This window comes from Scyliorhinus canicula, chromosome 6 (assembly GCF_902713615.1).
Source record: "Scyliorhinus canicula chromosome 6, sScyCan1.1, whole genome shotgun sequence".
Taxonomy (NCBI): Eukaryota; Metazoa; Chordata; class Chondrichthyes; order Carcharhiniformes; family Scyliorhinidae; genus Scyliorhinus; species Scyliorhinus canicula.
Genome location: NC_052151.1, coordinates 221,244,399 through 221,264,997, shown reverse-complemented (window position 1 = coordinate 221,264,997; position 20,599 = coordinate 221,244,399). Strand labels below are relative to the sequence as shown.

Below are 20,599 nucleotides of genomic sequence, written 5' to 3'. Positions count from 1 at the left end.
GCTATTTTCTATCAAAGTGAACAAGACCCCCCTCCCCAACACTGTCGTAAGGGTCCCACTGTTAATCCACACAAACTGACTTTATCTCAATTGATGTCAAACAACTCCTTCACACCGTCACTGAGTATCGACTCTCCCCCAGCACCATATTACTGTCTGTATCACCACCAGTGGTCATCAAGCTTCCATATCCTGTCACTCAGCAATCCCAGAAGCCTTTGTTACTAACTGTGCCACAACTTTGCATAATCAGCTCCTTCAGACCTACCCACAACGCATCCCACCTTTCAGCAAGCCTCAGGGGGAGGTTCTGAGCATTTTCCTGTTTAAGCTTTGGTGGTATAAGGAGTGAGCTATGCAAGAGACAAACAAGGTGTGCGCAAGAAGCGGTCCCATTAATGGTTGCGCAGTGCTAAAAAGGCTGCACTCAGACAAGTGAAAAGAGAGAGTGAGCATTAGTCCAAAGGTCGGCTGAAATTCAGTACGGTCAAAGTACTGGAACTCTCCCGTTCCGCAACGATTCTCTGAGATGATGGAATCCGGCTGGGCAGGCTAGCTTTTGGGATGGGCTGGGTGAGAGGGCAGGGGAGTGACATTTATCAGCAGAGTTCTTCACTCGTCAGACTCTGGACCCCTGCAAAGTCCCAAATGCAAACCCAAGCGCAGTTTTCAGAGACTGCCAAGTCAGAGGACTCAATCTCGTTAGCAAGGGACACAATGTCACGCTGAGTACAAGTCCAAAAATATGATATATGTATAGCTCATGTACCTATGCAAGCAGCCCAGTGACATATAATCCTAATATCATAACACAACATCTACATCAATCAGAGCCAGCGACACAACTCTGAACTTGAACAGGTCCAATAGCAACCGATGTAACAAATCCACCTGGAGACCACATCTGTAAACATGTTTACCCTGGAACAATGATGCGGAAACATTCAGCTTCCACCAGGCCCCAGCTCGGTGCATTGTCGATTGATGGAAGCATGACGAAGCTGTGCTCAATAGCATCCTCAGGCTGACTATCCATTCTCCCTGATACGTTGATGTGGATATGAGATTCCCACAGCCCTGATGTGGCTGCCCGCCTCCCCAGCCCCCACTCTCAAGCACGTGAATGCAGCTCCCTGCGGACCTCAGCTGTACGCACGTCTGCAGGGAGAGCAAGCATCCCCTGATTTTTGCATGCAGGCAGTGCATTGGATCACTGTCAGGATGGCGGTGGGGTGGAGGAAGTAGGTCTAAATCTTGCTGGGGGAAGGGGGGTGGGGGGGCAGGGAGAAATGGCAAAAGAGCAGCTTTCGAAAGGGGAGCGCCCTGCTGACCCTCATCAGTCAAATCTGTGACATTTATGGGCGCAATGTGTGGTGGGTTAAAGACATTGTACACTCATTGAAAATGGCCGAGATATATATATATAACATATAATATATATAAAGCAGCTCCAATAGCATCACCGCTTCATATCGTGAAGCCACATGGTTATCCAAAACAGCATAGGGTGGAGGGGGAGAGCACGCTTTCCAATTCAAAGATTCCTGATCAAGTGGACATCAATCTCCTGTGAGCCCTTGGCCATTCCACATGCATCTGGCCTTGGGATTGCAGTGCATCATCCAACGCCCAAACAGAGTTGTGCCCCAGACACCCCCCCTCCCCCCCCCCCCCCCCCCCACTTCCACCCGAGGTGAATTTCATTATTTCCAAACCCTCCCCCCTTTTTTTAAATCAAGAAAAACAGCTTAAAATCATCAGTTACAAAAGTGATGGAAAAGGTCCCACGCAATTGAGAGAGGAAGGAAGGCCATGCACCGTGTTTGTCATTGTGACGTGAGCCCACTGCAACAGCACAGTGTGTGGGGGGGGGGGGGGGGGGGGGGGGGTGGCAAATGGAAGGATAACAGCCAAGTCCCATCTTCACACCCGGGTAGTTCAGCACCCCTCCCCTCCTCGATCTCCACTGCTGCTTGAGTCCCAGTCAAAGACCAACATGAGAATCAATGAGGCTGGGACGGGAGAGACCAAGAGGACAGGGAAATTACAACACTCCCGTCCTGCTTCATGTCTCCACCTCTCCCCCCCCCCCACCCCACCCATCCCATCCCAACGCCCACTCCACCACTCCACTCACCCAGCATCCAAAACAGATTATGTCAGCCCGCGGCAGACCAAATCAGTAAGCATAACATTCAGGCTGCTCGCATCACCGAAAGGCAGGTGCTACTGGAGACCGACGGCGTGTGAAGGCACCAGGGTCAAACTGCACAAACTCTGCTGCCAGTCACGATTCAACAGCAAGCCAAAGTGCAGAGGCCAGCTGGACACCAATGGATTGTCAATTGCCAACGGCAACACGGGCTGGAAGGGAGACCGTTCCCGATTGGAGAGTCCTTGCGAACTGGACGCAAAGATGAACCGGCGTGCCAATTTAAATTCCTGGTGAATTGGGATACGAATTGAATGTGGACTGAAGTTCATTTACAAACTGGCCGCGAACTCAAAACGGGAAAGGGATGTGTGAATTCATCAGGAATTGTGGAGTTCCGTGCCAACTGGGTGTGAATCCAGCAGTATTCACTGGTGACGTGTGCACACAGGGATTTTCCAAGGTGCCTCATCTCCGGGCATACAAGAGGTACGTGCTTGAGCTGCGCGGATACCTGGCCTGACAACGTGGCACGTTGCCGGGGATGGGCTGCGCTCACAGGCTTTCCCCTCTCACTGCCAGTCCCAACAACCTTGATTCACACTTTCTCTCTTGGTCATCTCGCCACCCCACCACCCCCCCCCAACCAAAATCCATGGCCCGCACAATCTTGGCCCGTATATCCTCAGTGACAGTGAGCTGTGTTCTCAGGGAACCAGGCCTCACCACATCACATGGCATGCTCACCCTATCCCCACCCTCCCCGAACTCCACATGATGTTGGCACCCGTGAGGGAGGGAGGAGGGAAGCCTCTTCCTCTGCTTACAGCCACCACCTTCACACCCTCCCCCACCCATCCGGGATCTTAGAAAAATAAAGTAGGAAAGTTCAGTTTAATCGGAAGGCACGCAAAAGCGCGCGTCGCCTGTTCCTGGTCGCTGACTAAGCCTGTGCGCCCGGTATGTTGTGGCGGCTGGCGGGACGCCCCATGCCGACTGCGGGGCACTGCTCTGTGCCCATTTTCTTCTACCGTGGCTTCTCGGAGAGCCTGTCAGGGAGAGGGGAGGAAAGAGAGAAGAGAATGAGTGCCAATGGCATCCGCTGAGACAGATGAATAACTAGTCACAGAAAAATAAATCTGAGCACACGTGGCCAAACAGCCATGATTTAACAACAGGAATGGGGAGGAGGGCCCACTTTCTCTCTGACCTTCTGACCCCCTTCCGTCCTGGGACCTGGAGGGTCAACTCCAAACCCAGGCAAACGGGGTGACAGGCCCCATCTTTCTGATTGCCGGGGAGGGAATAGGGTAGAACATTGGGCGTCAGCCAAGTGCGAATTTATACAGTTCAAAGCAAATGACACAGATCTAAAGACAAAATGCTGTCGACATGAAGTCCTGAAATAAAACCAGAAAGGGCCAGTGAAACTCAGCAGGTCTGGCAGCATCTGTCGAGAGCAAAATGGAGTTAAAGTTTGGAGTCCAATCGGATTCTTCTTTTTCAGTCCGCAAAGAGATGTTGGGGCAGGTGACCAAAAGTTTGGTCAAAGAGGCAAACAGGTCGCAAGGAGCATCTTAGTGGGGGAAGGGATTGAAACGGAGAGGTTTGGAGGTGAGGGGATTGTGAGCTGGGGAAACGTCACGGCTTAGGGGCCAGGCAGCTGAAGGCTCGGCTGTCATAAGGTGAGCGGTTAAAATCGGGGTGAGCAAGAGGCTGGTATCGAAGGAACGCCGAGATCACAGAGGGTTTTGCAGGGGCGGTGCTGTGGCCGGTGATTAGGTGACTGAGATAGGATTGAGTGAGGCCATTGAACAGCGGCACAAGAATCTTAAAACTAAGTTGCCGGCAAGTCAACTGAGGCACTAAGGTGGCAGGAGTTGAGGAGGTGGGTCCAACGGTGGTGAGTTAGAGCAGCAGGGATAAAGCTTTTCGACAAGCTCAGATTCAACTGGGTGGAAAATGGGATGCTCGGAGTACTGGATCGGTCGAGAGGTAATTGAGGTGAGGAGGAGGATTTAGTCAGCGGCCGGGCTGAAGGAGGAGCCGAGGTTGGGAGATGGCATGGAGGTTGAAAGCAAGTAGGTCTGAGATGACACAGGCCTGGGATCAGAGCTCACCTTGAACACAAAGATTACACCGGATGTGTGAGCAGCCTGGCCTTTCAACCTCTGACATATGGGCTGATAGTTGTTTTTATTTATTCACGGAATGTGGGCATCGTAGCTTGGCAGCGTTTGGATTGTATTGGATTTGTTTATTGTCATGTGTACTGAAGCACAGTGAAAAGTATTTTTCTGCGAGCAGCTCAACAGATCATTAAATACATGGGAAGAAAAGGGAATAAAAGAAAATACATAACAGGGCAACACAAGATATACAATGTAACTACATAAGCACCGGCATCGGATGAAGCATACAGGGTGTAGTGTTAATGAGGTCAGTCCATAGGAGGGTCATTTAGGAATCTGGTAACAGCGGGGAAGAAGCTGTTTTTGAGTCTCTTTGTGCGTGTTCTCAGACTTCTGTATCTCCTGCCCGATGGAAGAAGTTGGAAGAGGGGACTTTGATTATGATGCCCGCTTTCCCCAGGCAGTGGGAGGTATAAACTGAGTCAATGGATGGGAGGCAGGTTTGTGCGATGGACTGGACTGTGTTCACAACTCTCTGAAGTTTCTTGCGGTCCTGGGCCGAACAGTTGCCATACCAGGCTGTGATGCAGCCAGATAGGATGTTTTCTATGGTGCATCTGTAAAAGTTGGTAAGGGTTAATGTGGACATGCTAAATTTTCTTAGTTTCCTGGGGAAGTATAGGCGCTGCTGTGCTTTCTTGGTGGTAGCTCCATCGTGGGTGGACCAGGACAGAGTTTTGGAGATGTGCACCCCTAGGAATTTGAAACTGCTCACCGTCTCCACATCGGCCCCGTTGATGCTGACAGGGGTGTGTACAGTACTTTGCTTCCTGAAGTCAATGACCAGCTATTTAGTTTCGCTGGCATTGAGGGAGATTGATATTGTTGCACCACTAGGTTCTCTATCTCCCTTCTGTATTCTGACTCATCGTTATTCGAGATCCGGCCCATGATGGTCGTATCGTCAGCAAACTTGTAGATGGAGTTGGAACCAAGTTTTTCCACACAGTCGTGTGTGTACAGGGAGTAGAGTAGGGGGCTAAGTACGCAGCCTTGCGGGGCACCGGTATTGAGGACTATTGTGGAGGAGGTGTTGGTGTTCATTCTTACTGATTGTGGTCTGTTGGTCAGAAAATCGAGGATCCAGTTGCAGATTGGGGAGCCAAGTCCTAGGTTTTGGACCTTTGATATGAGCTTGGCTGGGATTATGGTGTCAAAGGCGGAGCTGTAGTCAATAAATAGGAGCCTGATGTAGGAGTCCTTGTTTTCGAGATGCTCTAGGGATGAGTGTAGGGCCAGGGAAATGACATCTGATGTGGACCAGTTGCAGCGGTATGTGAATTGCAGTGGATCAAGGTGTTCTAGGAGTAGGAGGTGATGCGCTTTACGATCAGCCTCTCGAAGCACTTCATTACGACTGAAGTCAGGGCCACCGGACGGTAGTCATTGAGGCACGTTGCCTGGTTCTTCTTTGGTACCGGTATAATGGTGGTCTTCTTGAAGCAGGTGGGGACCTCGGAATGGAGTAGGGACAGGTTAAAGATGTCTGCGAATACCTCTGCCAGCTGGTCCGCGCAGGCTCTGAGTGCACGACCAGGGATCCCGTCCGGGCCCATTGCCTTCCAAGGGTTCACTTTCAGGAAGGCCGATCTGACTTGGGAAGCTGTGATGGTGGGTATGGGTGAGTTATGGGCTGCTGGGGCACTCAACAGTGGATTGTTGGTTACCTGCTCGAACCGAGCATAGAATGCATTGAGTTCATCGGGGAGGGGTGCGCTGCTGCCGGAGATACTGCTCGGCATCGCTTTGTAGCCCGTTATGTTGTTTAGTCCTTGCCACAATCATCGAGAGTCTGTCTGTGACTCCTGCTTGGTTTGGCATTCTGTCTTGGCATCTTTGATGGCTTTGCGGAGGTCGTACCTGGATTTCTTGTATAGGTCAGGGACTTGAACGCTTCAGATCTGTCCTTCAGTAGGGAGTCAATCTCGCGATTGAGCCATGGTTTCCGGTTGGGGAACGTACGTACTGCTTTCTTTGGCACGCAGTCGTCCACACATTTGCTGATGAAGTCTGTGACTATTTAAACTCATTTAAGTTGGTCGCTGAGTTCTTAAATATGGACCAGTCCACTGTCTCTCACTTAAATACTTTTGAGAAGGTGGTGGTGAGCTGCCTTCTTGAACCACTGTAGTCTCCACCTTCAGTGACACTGAAGGAAGTGATATATTTCCCAAACTTGGTGGTGAGTGAGTTTTGGGAGGGGTGAGTGGGGGGGGGGGGGGGGGGGAAACATGACGACACTTCCAGGTGGTGGGGTTCCAAGGTATCTGCTGCCTCTGTACTTCTTGATGTTAGTGGTTGTGAATCTGGAAGCTGTAACTTAAGAAGTCTTGGTGAATTACTGCAGTGCACCTTGTTGACTGCACACACGGCTACTATTGTCAGTGGTGGAGAGGGTGAATTGCCAATCAAGCGGGGGTGTTTTGTCCTGGATGGTGTTGAGCTTCTCGAGTGCTGTTGGAGCTGCATTCATCCAGGCAAGTGGAGAGCATTCCATCACACTCCTGACTTGTGCCTTGCAGATGGTGGACAGGCTTTGGGGAGTCAGGAGGGGAGTTACTTGCCACAGTATTCCCAGCCTCTGATCTGCTCGTGGCCATAGTATTTATACGGCTAGATCAGTTCAGTTCCTGATCAACGGTAACCCCCCCAATGTGTTTATAAATGTTGATAACCATCAGGACCAACACATATCCTCTTTGTTCCCACCAAGTGAAATCCCCAAATGGACTAAAAACGTCCTCATTGATTACCATTCACTCTCGCACGATGAATTGATACTTCAGTCCAAGTGGCCACTCAGGGTTGCCAATCTTTAGAATCCCCAACTCCAAACCCAGAGGTCTGTGAATGCTCAACCGTTGAGTACATAGAATGACAGAATCCTTGCAGGGGAGAAGGGATCCATTTGGCAAATCACTATAACCACCGTGCTACCCCATTTAGGATTTCGACTGATGAGAATCAGGAGAAATGGGGGTAACGTTGAGCAAGTGCAGGTGATGTAGATCAGTCATCACCCAAACAAATGGTGCAAAGGCTTGAGGGGGCCATATGGGCTTCTGTTCCCATTTTGTAAGTTGTATTCTCCAGTGCTTTAGGTACTGTGAGGGGTGGGCTATGAAGGGAGAATTCCCTCCTCGCAATACATAGTCAGTTGTAGCACCGGAAATACTGGAGCTCACTTGCCCCGCCTGATACTCACTGTAACTTGGACTCCAGCATATTCAGTGTCTGCCTGTCGACATAGTGGGAGAACAGCGCCAGGAGGTTCGTGGGCACAAACAAAGGTTTGGCCAGAGATGCCTGTGGAACCTTCAGCAGCTCCCGGGTCACAGCAAACACCAGCTCCGTCCTGAAGAAGTGTGGGAGAAGAGAGAGTGATCAGATGAACCAATCCAGAGATGGAATTCAAAGAGTTCATACACCCACCAACCACCCAGCTCTCCGAAAGACTCTCAAGGCACGTCCAGCACCGAGTCAGAAACAGCACGGAATTAGATAGAGTCAAGATCCATCGTCCATCAAACACCCCCACTTTTGCTGCATGCCGCAAACAAGGATTGAAAAACAGTGTTTTAACAGGCAACACAGATCATACATTGCAGAAGGAGGCCATTCGGCCCATCGAGTCTGCACCGGCCCTTGGAAAGATCATCCCACTGAAACCCACTCCTCCACCCTATCCCTATTTAACCTTTTAAGACACGAAGGACAATTTAGCTTGGCCAATCCACCTAACCTGCACGTCTTTGGACTGTGGGAGGAAACTGGAGCACCCGGAGGGAACCCACGCAGACACGGGGAGGACGTGCAGACTCCATACAGACATGACCAAGCCGGGAATCGAACCTGGGACCCTGGAGCTGTGAAGCAACTGTTCTACCGTGCCGCCCATGTACAGACTGGGTGAGAATTTGAAAACATGTTCAGTCCAGGATTAGGAAGATAGGAATCAAGGAACAGAAATAAACTATTCTTCCTCATGTCTGCCATTTAATGATATCATGGCTGTTCTGTATTTTAACTCCACTTACAGCATCATTTCAGAATCCTTAAATCACAAAACAAAAACCATCAGTTTCAGTCTGGAAATTTCCTGGTCACCCCCAGCTTTAACAGTTGTTGCTTGTGGGAGGGAGTGCAATATTTCCACCATCCCACTAGAATGTTAGTCGGTTGGGAATCTAAGCGGTGATAAGGGAAAACAAAACAAGGAGCAATAAAAGAACAGTTCAATGCAGAAACGGTAGACAGCGTGCTCAAGGATGAGGGGCAAATACGACCACGTATCGGGCAGCACGGTAGCTTCACAGCGCCAGGGTCCAAGGTTCGATTCCCCGCTGGGTCACTGTCTGTGTGGAGTCTGCACGTTCTCCCCGTGTCTGCGTGGGTTTCATCTGGATGCTCCGGTTTCCCCTCTCAGTCCAAAGACGTGCAGGTTAGGTGGATTGGCCAAATTAAATTGCCCTTAATGTCCAAAAAGGTTAGATGGGGTTATTGGGTTACGGGGATAGGGTGGAAGTGAGGGCTTAATTGGGTTGGTGCAGAATCAATGGGCAGAATGGCCTCCTTCTGCACTGTATGTTCTATGTTATAACAAACAAAAGTTAGTATGATTAAAAATGGCAACAAGGCAAGGCAAAGGTTTTGTACTTTAATGCACAAAGCATTTGAAATAAGGCAAGAGCCAAAGGTCGGCCGCTGTGGGTCCCAAAGTAGGAAAAAGTTTGAAAAACACTGCTCTGAACTGTTCCCATCAAACTCTCCCAGGGGAGGTAAAGCACAGGGTTAGATACAGAATAAAGCTCGCTCTGCACTAACCCCATCAAACACCACCAGTACAGGTACAGCACAGGGTTAGATACAGAGTAAAGCTCCCTCTACACTGTCCCCATCAAACACCACCAGTACAGGTACAGCACAGGGTTAGATACAGAGTAAAGCTCCCTCTACACTGTCCCCATCAAACACTCCCAGGACAGGTACAGCACGGGGTTAGATACAGAGTAAAGCTCCCTCTACACTGTCCCCATCAAACACTCCCAGGACAGGTACAGCACAGGGTTAGATACAGAGTAAAGCTCTCTTCACACTGTTGCAGTTTACAAACTGGGTATTGTTTCCCATGCAGATTAACCACTCAAACCCCTTGATTATATTCCAGCTTTAAAGGCACTTACTATGCGGACACAAGACTCTGAAATGCAAGGAATGGTGACAGACGGGATGATATGGAAATGGAAGGTGACACTCTCGGTTTTGCAGCGGTCTGCAGCCTATCTATAGGTCAAACTCGAGACAGGTCGTGAAAGTCCGATCCAGTCTTGGGCAACACGGAAAGGATGGCTCTAGTGGTTGGGGAACGCCGGACGAGCTGTTAAATTTCTGGCTGAGACTCACCATCTATTGTCCTGCATAAGTTCGCTGGCTGCCTCGGAGCTCTGCAACCTCTCCCCTTGGCTCAGGATCATGTAGAACAAAGTCAGTCCAAACTGCAAAATCAATTCCAACAATGCACAGAAAATCAATGAGCGAACACTTGGTTGACAATGCAACTTTCAGAAGTTCACAGCCAATGAAGTACTTTGTTGAAGTGCAGTCATGGTCACAATTAAGAAACGTGTGCACAGCAAGAACACACAAACAGTACTCGGGTAAGGATGAGATCATCTGTCTACAAAAAAAAACTGATATAGACTGAAGGATACAGCACAGCAACTGATTAATCCGCTAACCTTCTTCACATAGCGGAACCTCGGTTTAAAGTCTGAAACACAACTTGTCAGATGGTGCAGCAGTCCCTCAGTACTGACCCTCTGACAGTGCAGCTCTCCCTCAGTACTGACCCTCTGACAGTGCAGCACTCCCTCAGTACTGACCCTCTGACAGGGCAGCACTCCCTCAGTACTGACCCTCTGACAATGCAGCTCTCCCTCAGTACTGACCCTCTGACAGTGCAGCACTCCCTCAGTACTGACCCTCTGACAGTGCAGCTCTCCCTCAGTACTGACCCTCTGACAGTGCAGCACTCCCTCAGTACTGACCCTCTGACAGGGCAGCACTCCCTCAGTACTGACCCTCTGACAGTGCAGCACTCCCTCAGTACTGACCCTCTGACAGTGCAGCACTCCCTCAGTACTGACCCTCTGACAGTGCAGCGCTCCCTCAGTACTGACCCTCTGACAGTGCAGCACTCCCTCAGTACTGACCCTCTGACAGTGCAGCACTCCCTCAGTACTGACCCTCTGACAGTGCAGCACTCCCTCAGTACTGACCCTCTGACAGTGCAGCACTCCCTCAGTACTGACCCTCTGACAGTGCAGCACTCCCTCAGTACTGACCCTCTGACAGTGCAGCACTCCCTCAGTACTGACCTTCTGACAGTGCAGCACTCAGTAATGACCCTCTGACAATGCAGCATTCCCTCAGTACTGACCCTCTGACAGTGCGGCACTCCCTCAGTACTGACTCTCTGGCAGTGCGGCACTCCCTCAGTACTGACCCTCTGACAATGCAGCTCTCCCTCAGTACTGACCCTCTGACACTGCAGCACTCCCTCAGTACTGACCATCCAACAGTGCAGCACTCCCTCAGTACTGACCCTCTGACTGTGCAGCACTCCCTCAGTACTGACCCTCTGACAGTGCAGCACTCCCTCAGTACTGACCCTCTGACAATGCAGCATTCCCTCAGTACTGACCCTCTGACAATGCAGCTCTCCGTCAGTACTGACCCACTGACAGTGCAGCTCCCTCAGTACTGACCCCCTGACAATGCAGCACTTCCTCAGTACTGGTCTTCCAACATGACAGTGCTCACGCAGAATGGGAACACTGGTGCTTTGTATTAGCACCTGAGCTCCAATCTCCGGACTACCATCCACAACATTGTTACTGAAGTTATTTCTTGAGGAGTCCTAGTTTGATTCAAAACTCCTTCAATCTCACCCCTCCCATTGTCGTTTTGCCTGCTTTGTCCCTTGCAGATCTGAGAGTGCTTTGGGAGGTGGTGATGGGGTGGTATGTGCTTTCCACATGGGAACACAATGTAAATGTTTTTAAAAAAGCATCTTAAACTTTACTCTGGAATTGTGGCCCCAAACCAATTGTGCTGCCTCATTCCAAAATTCTCCATCACTGTTTCTCAATCCCTTCATGGCCTCAACCCTCCCCCTCCCTATCTCTGTAACCTCCCCCAGTCCTTACAACCATCCTTATCTCTGCAACCTCCGCAGCCCCTATAACCCTCCCTATCTCTGTAATCTCCTCCAGCCCCTACAACCCTATCTATGTAACCTCCAACAGCCCCTACAACTCTCCCTATCTCTGTAAACTCCTCCAGCCCCTACAAACCTTCCCATCTCTTTAACCTCCTCCAGCCCCTACAACCCCTATCTCTGCAACCTCCTCCAGTCCCTACAACCCTCCCTATCTCTGTAACCTCCTCCATCCCCTACAACCCTCCCTGTCTCTGTAACCTCCTCCAGCCCCTACAACCCTCCCTATCTCTGTAACCTCCTCCAGCCCCTACAACCCTCCCTTATTTCTGTAACCTCCTCCAGCTCCTACAACTCTCCCTATCTCTGTAACCTCCTCCAGCCCCTACAACCCTCCCTATCTCTGTAACCTCCTCCAGTCCCTACAACCCTCCCTATCTCTGTAACCTCCTCTATCCCCTACAACCCTCCCTGTCTCTGTAACCTCCTCCAGCCCCTACAACCCTCCCTTATTTCTTTAACCTCCTCCAGCTCCTACAACTCTCCCTATCTCTGTAACCTCCTCCAGCCCCTACAACCCTCCCTATCTCTGTAATCTCCTCCAGCTCCTACAACTCTCCCTATCTCTGCAGCCTCCTCCAGCCTTACAACATTCCCCATCTTTGGAACCACAGCTATTCCCATCCACCCCATCCCTCTTATTCTCTGTACCTTGTTCTGTAGGATGGATGGAAACTGGCTCCCGGGTTGGCTGGATTGAGCTGAGCCGGTCAGCTGCTGAAGGAGCTCGGTCAGGGCGCTGGACGGGAGGCGATTGACCAGCAGGGAGCAGGGCTCAGTCAGGCAGGGAAGCATCTGTAACCAAACAGCACAGCAGCTTGAGGGAACAGCACCACATTAAAGAACTGCACATTCAGGTTGGGCTCGCACGCACAACGCTCAACTTGGGCAGCGATGGAGACACCTCTGAAGAAAAGATGCTTGGTAAAGCATTTACCAAGCCAGGACATTGTCCCCCATATGTAATTGACAGCAGGGTACCTTCCCTTCCACACTCCTCCTCCACCCCCATTGGTATCAGGGACCAAAGTATCCTGCAACACACTCTCTTCAGTATCTCAAGGAGTCCCCATCAAACACTCCCAGGACAGGTACAACACAAGGGGAGGTGTAGAGTAAAGCTCCCTCTACAGTATCCCCATTAAACACTCCCAGGACAGGTACAGCACGGCGTGAGATACAGAGTAAAGCTCCCTCTACACTGTCCCCATCAAACACTCCCAGGACAGGTACAGCACGGAGTTAGATACAGAGTAAAGCCCCCTCTATACTGTCCCCATCAAACACTCACAGGGTAGGTACAGCATGGGGTTAGATACAGAATCATAGAATTTATAGTGCAGAAGGAGACCATTCGGCCCATCAAGTCTGCACCAGCCTTTTGAAAGAGCACCCGACTTAAGACCACACCTCCACCCCATCCCTGTAAATCCCACCTAACCTTTTGGACACCAAGAGGCAATTTATCATGGCCAATCCACCAAACCTGCGCATCTTTAGACGATGGGAGGAAACCCAGGCAGACACGGGGAGAAAGCGCAAACTCCACACAGTCACCTGAGGCCGGACATGATCCCGGGACCATGGAGCTGTGAGGCAGCAGTAATAACCAGTGTGCCACCGTTTCAGGATTCTGTGATCCGTGGTAGGTTGGAAGGAATAATGGGAGCCTGTCAGGATAGCACAGCTATAATCATGGGAGGTTTCAATTCACAAATAAGCTGGAAAGGTGAGGAGCTCATTGAATGTTTCCAGGTTTGTTTCTCAGAGCAGCATGTGCTGGAGCCAACCAGAGAGCATGCTATACTCGGCCTGGTTGTCCAATGAGATAGGGTTAATTGATAAATCTCATGGTGAACACTCCCCTAGATAATAGCCAATATTATAAGCAAATTTTACATTTAACTTGGAGGAAGAAAGGAATGGTTCTGAGACGCTGTTTTTAAAGTTAAATAAGGGCAATTATGAAGGCGTGAAAGTGAAGCTGGCTAAAGTGAACTGGCAAATTAGGATCAGTAATAGGTCACTGGAGATGCAGTAGCAAACTTTTGCGGGGGTATTTCAGAATACACAGAATTTCAGTGAGTGAGAAAAAGTACAGGGGACAACCCCACCGTTCATGGTTAACTAGAAAGGTTAAACTTAAAGTAAAAGCATATAATTATGCAAAGGTAGGTGGAAGGTCAAATGATTAGACAGAAGTTAAGGCATTGCAAAGGATGACTAACGGATTAAAGAAAGAATAGAGTACGAGAGAAAGCTAGCCGGAAATATAAAAACAGACAGTGAGAATTTTTAAAAAGAAACTAGTCAGCCAAGCGAGCTTTGGTCCCACAGAAAGTGAGTCTGGAGAACTGATAATGGAAACAGCAAAATGGCAGATGAATTGAACAGATATTTTGCATCGGTCTCCATGAGAGATACAAGGAACCTCCCCGAAGCAGCTTTAAATCAGGGAATGGAAATGTTACGGGTCAGAATTTAGAAAACTCCAAAGTATATCATGAAGTTCACCTGACCTACAACTGTTGATTAATTTTGGTTACAGGGAGCACAAAGGGCCTGCCTTTCAGGTGTTATTCAACAGAGCCTTGAGCACTTTTAATCAAAAACAAAGTTTACTCTACGAATTTAGTTAACATTTTTATCAACACACACAGTAAGCATTTTTATCAACTACAAACATAAATATGTTTACAAATGTAACTCCGTTATTCGGAAAGGGAGAGACAGAAAGCTTGAAGCAACAGGCCAATTTGCTTAACACCTGTCACAGGGAAAATGTTTGATGCTATTATTGAAGAAGCTATAGCAGGACATGGCTCAAGGCAATCAGGCAGAGTCAACATGGTTTTGTGAAAGGGAAATCACATTGAGCCAAATGATTGGAGCTTAGTGAGGATGTGGATAAATTGTAACTGGTGGATGTTCTGTACTCGTAGGCATTTAGTAAAGTGACACATCAAAAGTTGTTACAGAAAACAAAAGTTCATGTTCTTGGGGGGGGGGGGGGGGGGGGGTAACATTTATATGGATAGAACATTGACTGGCTGACAGGAACATAGGAACAGAAGTAGGCCACTCAGCCCCTCCTGTGTGCTCCGTCATTTAAGCAGGTCAGCGCAGATCTGTGACCCAACTCCATGTACCTGCCTTTGGCCCATATCCCTTAATATCCTTGCTTACCAAAAAAATTCTCTCTCAAATTTAAAATTAACAACTGATCTGGGATCAGCTGTCATTTGTGGAAGAGAATTCCAAATCTCAACCCCCCTTTTGTAGAAATGCTTCCGAAGACCTCCCCTGAATGGTCTGTTCCTAATTTGGAGACAATGCCGCCAAGTTATAGAATCTCCAACCAGTGGAAACATTTGATCATTACCCACCACCTTTTCCTGCTTATATCTTGAAGACTTCGATCAGATCATGCCAGACCTGTCCAAATTTGCGAGTAAACAAGCCTAATTTGTATAATCTCGCCTCATAACTTAACCCCTGAAGTCCAGGTATCATTCCTGTAAACCTGTGTCATACATATTCCAAGGTCGAAATATCCTTCCCGATGTGCGGGAGTGGAGTTGAAATAAATGGGTCTTTTTCAGGTTGGCAGCAAGTGGAGCCCACCTCTTCATTCACCTGATGAAGGCGCTCTGAAAGCTAGTGACTCCAAACAAACCTGTCGAACTTTAGCCTGGTGTTGTAAGACTTCTTACTGTGACAATAGAACAATGTGGTGTGCCACAGGGATCATTTCAGCTCTTTACAATTCATGTAAATGACTTGGATGAAGAGATAGATGGGGTGGGTGCCAAATTTGTTGACGACACAATGATAGGCAGGAAGTTAAGCTGCCTGCACATCTTTGGGTTGTGGGGCCGAAACCCACGCAAACATGGGGATAACGTGCAAACACCACACGGACAGTGACCCAGAGCCAGGATCAAACCTGGGACCTCGGCGCCGTGAGGCTGCAGGGCTAACCCACTGCACCACCGTGCTGCCCGCAAGGGGAATTTAATACAAAGTAGGGAGGTTATGCTTCAGTTATACAGAGCAAGAATGAGACCACAGCTGGACTAGTGTGTGCAGTATTGGTCACCATATTTAAGGAAGCAGTTCAGAGACAGGCCAACATCTGGAATGGGCGAGTTGTCTTACAGGAAAGGCCACACAGACAGGGCAGCACGGTGGCGCAGTGGATAGCTCTGCTGCCTCACGGCGCCGAGGTCCCAGGTTCGATTCTGGGTCTCGGTCACTGTCCGTGTGGAGTTTGCACATTCTGCTCGTGTTTGCATGGGTTTCGCCCTCACAACCCAAAAGATGTGCAGGGTAGGTGGATTGGCCAGGCTAAATTGCCCCTTAATTGGAAAAAAACCGAATTGGGTATTCTAAATTTATAAAAAGGCTGTACAGACTAGGATGGTATTTGCTGGAAGAGGAGACTTCAATAAAACAGACAGTGCCCCGAGGGATATTGACAGGGCCGAGGTGGAGTGGATGTTTTCTCTTGAGGGAGCATCTCGAACTTGGAAGTTACTGGTTAAAAATAAGGGGTCGCCCATTTAAAACGGAGATGAGGTAACATTTTTCACTCAGAACGTTGCAAGTCTTTGGAACTCTCTTCCTGAAAGTGGTCACAGTAGGAAGTCTTACAACACCAGGCTAAAGTTCGACAGGTTTGTTTGGAGTCACTAGCTTTCGGAGCGCAGCGTCTTCATCAGTTGAGTGAAGAGGTGGGTTTCACAAGCTTGTGGACAGACAAGGTCAGTGATGCAAGATGGCAGTTGAAGTGCCTGTTGGGCTTTTACCTAGTGTTGCGAGACTTCTTACTGTGCCCACCACAGTCCAACAATGGAACAGTGGTGGAAGCAGAGTCTTTGAAGATTTTTAAATTCAGAGGTGGATAGATTCTTGGGTGATGAAGGGTTGGGAGGATAGGGGGTTGAAAATCATCAGGGGCAGGCAGGATGCAGTTTTGAAGTTACTGCCTGATCAGCCATGATCTTATTAAATGAGCACAGTAAGAAGTCTCACAACTTCAGGTTAAAGTCCAACATGTTTGTTTCAAACACTAGCTTTCGGAGCACTGCCCCTTCCTCAGGTGAATTAAGTAGTATGTTCCAGGAACATATATATAGACAAATTCAAAGATGCCAATGCTCAGAATGCAAGCATTCGCAGGTAACTGAATCTTCACAGATCCAGAGATAGTGGTAACCCCAGGTTAAAGAGGTGTGAATTGTCTCAAGCCAGGACAGTTGGGAGGATTTCACAAGCCCAGGCCAGATGGCGGGGATGAATGTAATGCGACATGAATCCCAGGTCCCAGTTGAGGCCGCACTCATGTGTGTGGAACTTGGCTATAAGTTTCTGCTCGGCGATTCTGCGTTGTCGCGCGTCCTGAAGGCCGCCTTGGAGAAGGCTATTATTAAATGATGTGGAGATGCCGGCGTTGGACTGGGGTGAGCACAGTAAGAAGTCTTACAACACCAGGTCTGATGGTGGGATGGAACTTATTGATGTCATCGTGCAGTCGTTTCAGTGATTCTTCGCCGTGGGTCCAGTTGAACCAGGAACATTCCTCGTCACAATGGATGTCTCGGCACTCTACACCAGTATCCCCCATGACGACGGCATTGCTGCAATAGCCTCAGTCCTCAACACCGACAACTGCCAATCTCCAGACGCAATTCTGCAACTCATCCTCTTTATTCTGGATCACAACGTCTTCCCCTTCGACAACAAATTCTTCATCCAGACGCACGGAACAGCCATGGGGAGCAATTTCGCACCTCAATACGCCAACATCTTCATGCACAAGTTTGAACAAGATCTCACCGTACAGGACCTTCAACCGACGTTATGCACCAGGCACATCGATTACATTTTTTTCCATTGGACCCACAGCGAAGAATCACTGAAACGACTGCACGATGACATCAATAAGTTCCATCCCACCATCAGACTCACCATGGACTATTCTCCAAAATCAGTTGCATTCTTGGACACACTAGTCTCCATCAAGGATGGTCACCTCATCACTTTGCTTTACCGCAAGCCCATGGATAACCTCATGATGCTCCACTTCTCCAGCTTCCATCCTAAACCCATTAAAGAAGCCATCGCCTATGGACAAACCCTCCGTATACACAGGATCTGCTCAGACGAGCAGGAGCGTAACAGACATCTGCAGACGCTGAAAGATGCCCTCGGACGAACGGGATATGGCGCTCGACTCATCGATCGACAGTTCCAACGCGCCACAGCAAAAAACCGCACCGACCTCCTCTGAAGACAAACACGATACACAACCGACAGAGTACCCTTCGTTGTCCAGAACTTTCCCGGAGCGGAGAAACTACGACATCTTCTTCGCAGCCTCCAACACGTCATCGATGAAAATGAACATGTTGCCAAGGTCACCCCACACTCCCACTACTTGCCTTCAAACAACTTCGCAACCTCAAACAAACCATTGTTTGCAGCAAACTACCCAACCTTCAGAACAGCAATCACGACACCACACAACCCTGCCAGGGCAATCTCTGCAAGACGTGCCAGATCATCGACATGGATGCCACCATTACACGCGAGAACACCACTCACCAGGTGAGTACTCGTGCGACTCGGCCAACGTTGTCTACCTCATACTCGGCAGGAAAGGATCTCCCTAAGCGTGGTACATTGGTGAGACCATGCAGACGCTCCGACAACGAATGAACGGACATCGCGCGACAATCACCAGGCAGGAATGTTCCCTTCCACTCGGGAAACACTTCAGCAGTCAAGGGCATTCAGCCTCTGATCTCCGGGTAAGCGTTCTCCAAAGCGGCCTTCAGGACCCGCGACAACGCAGAATCGCCGAGCAGAAACTTATAGCCAGGTTCCGCACACACGAGTATGGCCTCTACCGGGACCTGGGATTCATGTCGCAATACATTCATCCCCCACTATCTGGCCTGGGCTTGCAAAATCCTACCAACTGTCCTGGCTTGAGACAATTCACACATCTTTAACCTGGGGTTACCACTATCTCTGGATCTGTAAAGATTCATGTACCTGCAAATTCTCGCATTCTAAGCATTGTCTGACATCTTTGAATTCGTCTATTTATGTGTTTCTGGAACATACCTCTTCATTCAACTGAGGAAGGAGCAGTGCTCCGAAAGCTAGTGTTTGAAACAAACATGTTGGACTTTAACCTGGTATTTTAAGACTTATTAAATGACGGAGCATATCCTTGTGCGTATATCATGGACGTGGGACAAAGGGAGTGTTAAAGACTAAAGAAGGTACTGACAGTGGCATAAACAGAAGATAGCCGAATGTGATAATAGCAGCACAAGGGACAGTGCTCTGTGGAAGCTCTTACGCAGAGTGCGTATCCTTGTTCTGCTATCTTACCTTTTAGACTCTATCAACACCTGCTTTAGTCTTTAACACTACCATTAACACACCCTCTGTCTTGTGTTGATGACATCTTTGTTAAATTGCTCATGAGCTCCCACCAGCCTGTTGCCTATTTTGCTCCGCCCCTCTTAAAGAGTATTAAATCCATCACATTTCTCCCTCTCTTTAACTCTGGAAAAGTCATATGGAATGAAAACATGAACTTCGATTGGATTGGATTTGTTTATTGTCATGTGTACCGAGGTACAGTGAAAAGTATTTTTCTGCGGGCAGCTCAACAGATCATTAAGTACATGGGAAGAAAAGAGAATAAAAGAAAATACGTAATAGAGCAACACAAGGTACACAATGTAACTGCACAAGCACCGGCATCGGATGAAGCATACAGGGTGTTGTTTTAATGAGGTCAGTCCATAAGAGGGTCGTTTAGGAGTTTGGCAACAGCGGGGAAGAAGCTGTTTTTGAGTCTGTTGGTGCGTGTTCTCAGACTACTGTATCTCCTGCCCGATGGAAGAAGTTGGAAGAGTGAGTAAGCCGGGTGGGAGGGATCTTTGATTATGCTGCACGCTTTCCCAAGGCAGCGGGAGGTGATGATGGAGTCAATGGATGGGAGGCAGGTTCGTGTGATGGACTGGTTGGTGCTTACGACTCTGAACTCTGTTCCTCTTGCCACAGATGCGCCCAGATCTGCTACGTTGCCCCAGCAGTTTCTGTTTTTAGTTCAAATTTCCAGGGAAGGGGTGGTGTGTGGCCTATTAACCTTCACTCCAGAAGTCAATGTTTCAACAACTCACATAACTTGACATCAACAACTATCCCTTAAAGCTATGGTGAATTTAGGGAAACCATCCAGCTGGTGGAAAATAGACGATAATGGGGTAAACGAGGGCTCCAGGTTGCACAGCCCAGGCTTGTGTTCTCGAAGATCAAGAGGTGGGTGAACCCAGGCATTTAAGAAAGATTAAAGGCAATGAGATTATTGCCCCAGGAGGGGGTGTTAACTTTAAAATTAGAGACAGGTTTTTCAGGGCAGATGTCGGGCAGCACAGGTGGGCAGCACTGCTGTCTCAGTGCGAGGTACCTGGGTTCAATTCCGGCCTCGGGTGACTGTGTGGAGATCGCACCTGCCCCCATATGTCCCGAGGTTTCCTTTGGGTGCTCCGGTTTCCCCTCTCAGTCCAAAGATTGTTAGTTGGATTGGCCACGCTAAATTTCCCCCTAGTGTCCAGAGGTGTGCAGATTAGTTGGGGTTATGGGGACAGGTCGAGGGAGTGGGCGCAGACGTGGGCTCTTTCAGAAAGTCGGTGCAGATTCGATGGGCTAAATGTCGTGCTTCTGCACTGTAGGAATTCTATGAAACCGTCCCCACCAAAGCCGCTGGGACGAGGGTGAATTCACAATTTTAATACGGAGGCCGACACCTAACCTATTTGGACACTTAAGGGGCAATCTTTTAGCATGGCCAATCCACCTAACCTGCACATCTTTGGACTGTGGGAGAAAACCGGGGCACCCGGAGGAAACCCACGCAGACACGAGAAGTGCAAACTCCACAGTCACCCGAAG

At 49.1% G+C, this 20,599-nt stretch overlaps 1 protein-coding gene across 3 annotated transcripts in view; it reads right to left on the bottom strand.

Moving 5' to 3' along the window:
• Positions 1-2,105: 2,105 nt before the first annotated feature.
• LOC119967891 (protein PAT1 homolog 1-like) overlaps positions 2,106-20,599 on the bottom strand; it is a 66,623-nt gene continuing 48,129 nt past the window's right edge. For 2 of the 3 annotated variants that reach the window (XM_038800984.1, XM_038800985.1), the window contains exons 16-19: positions 12,275-12,418; positions 9,748-9,839; positions 7,550-7,699; positions 2,106-3,201 (exon numbers count right to left, since the gene is read on the bottom strand). In XM_038800984.1, coding sequence (XP_038656912.1) covers positions 3,180-3,201; positions 7,550-7,699; positions 9,748-9,839; positions 12,275-12,418 — 408 coding nt within the window. In that variant the 3' untranslated portion in view covers positions 2,106-3,179. Of the gene's footprint in view, positions 3,202-7,545; positions 7,700-9,747; positions 9,840-12,274; positions 12,419-20,599 lie in introns of those variants that run through there. The other variant, XM_038800986.1, reaches the window with a different exon arrangement.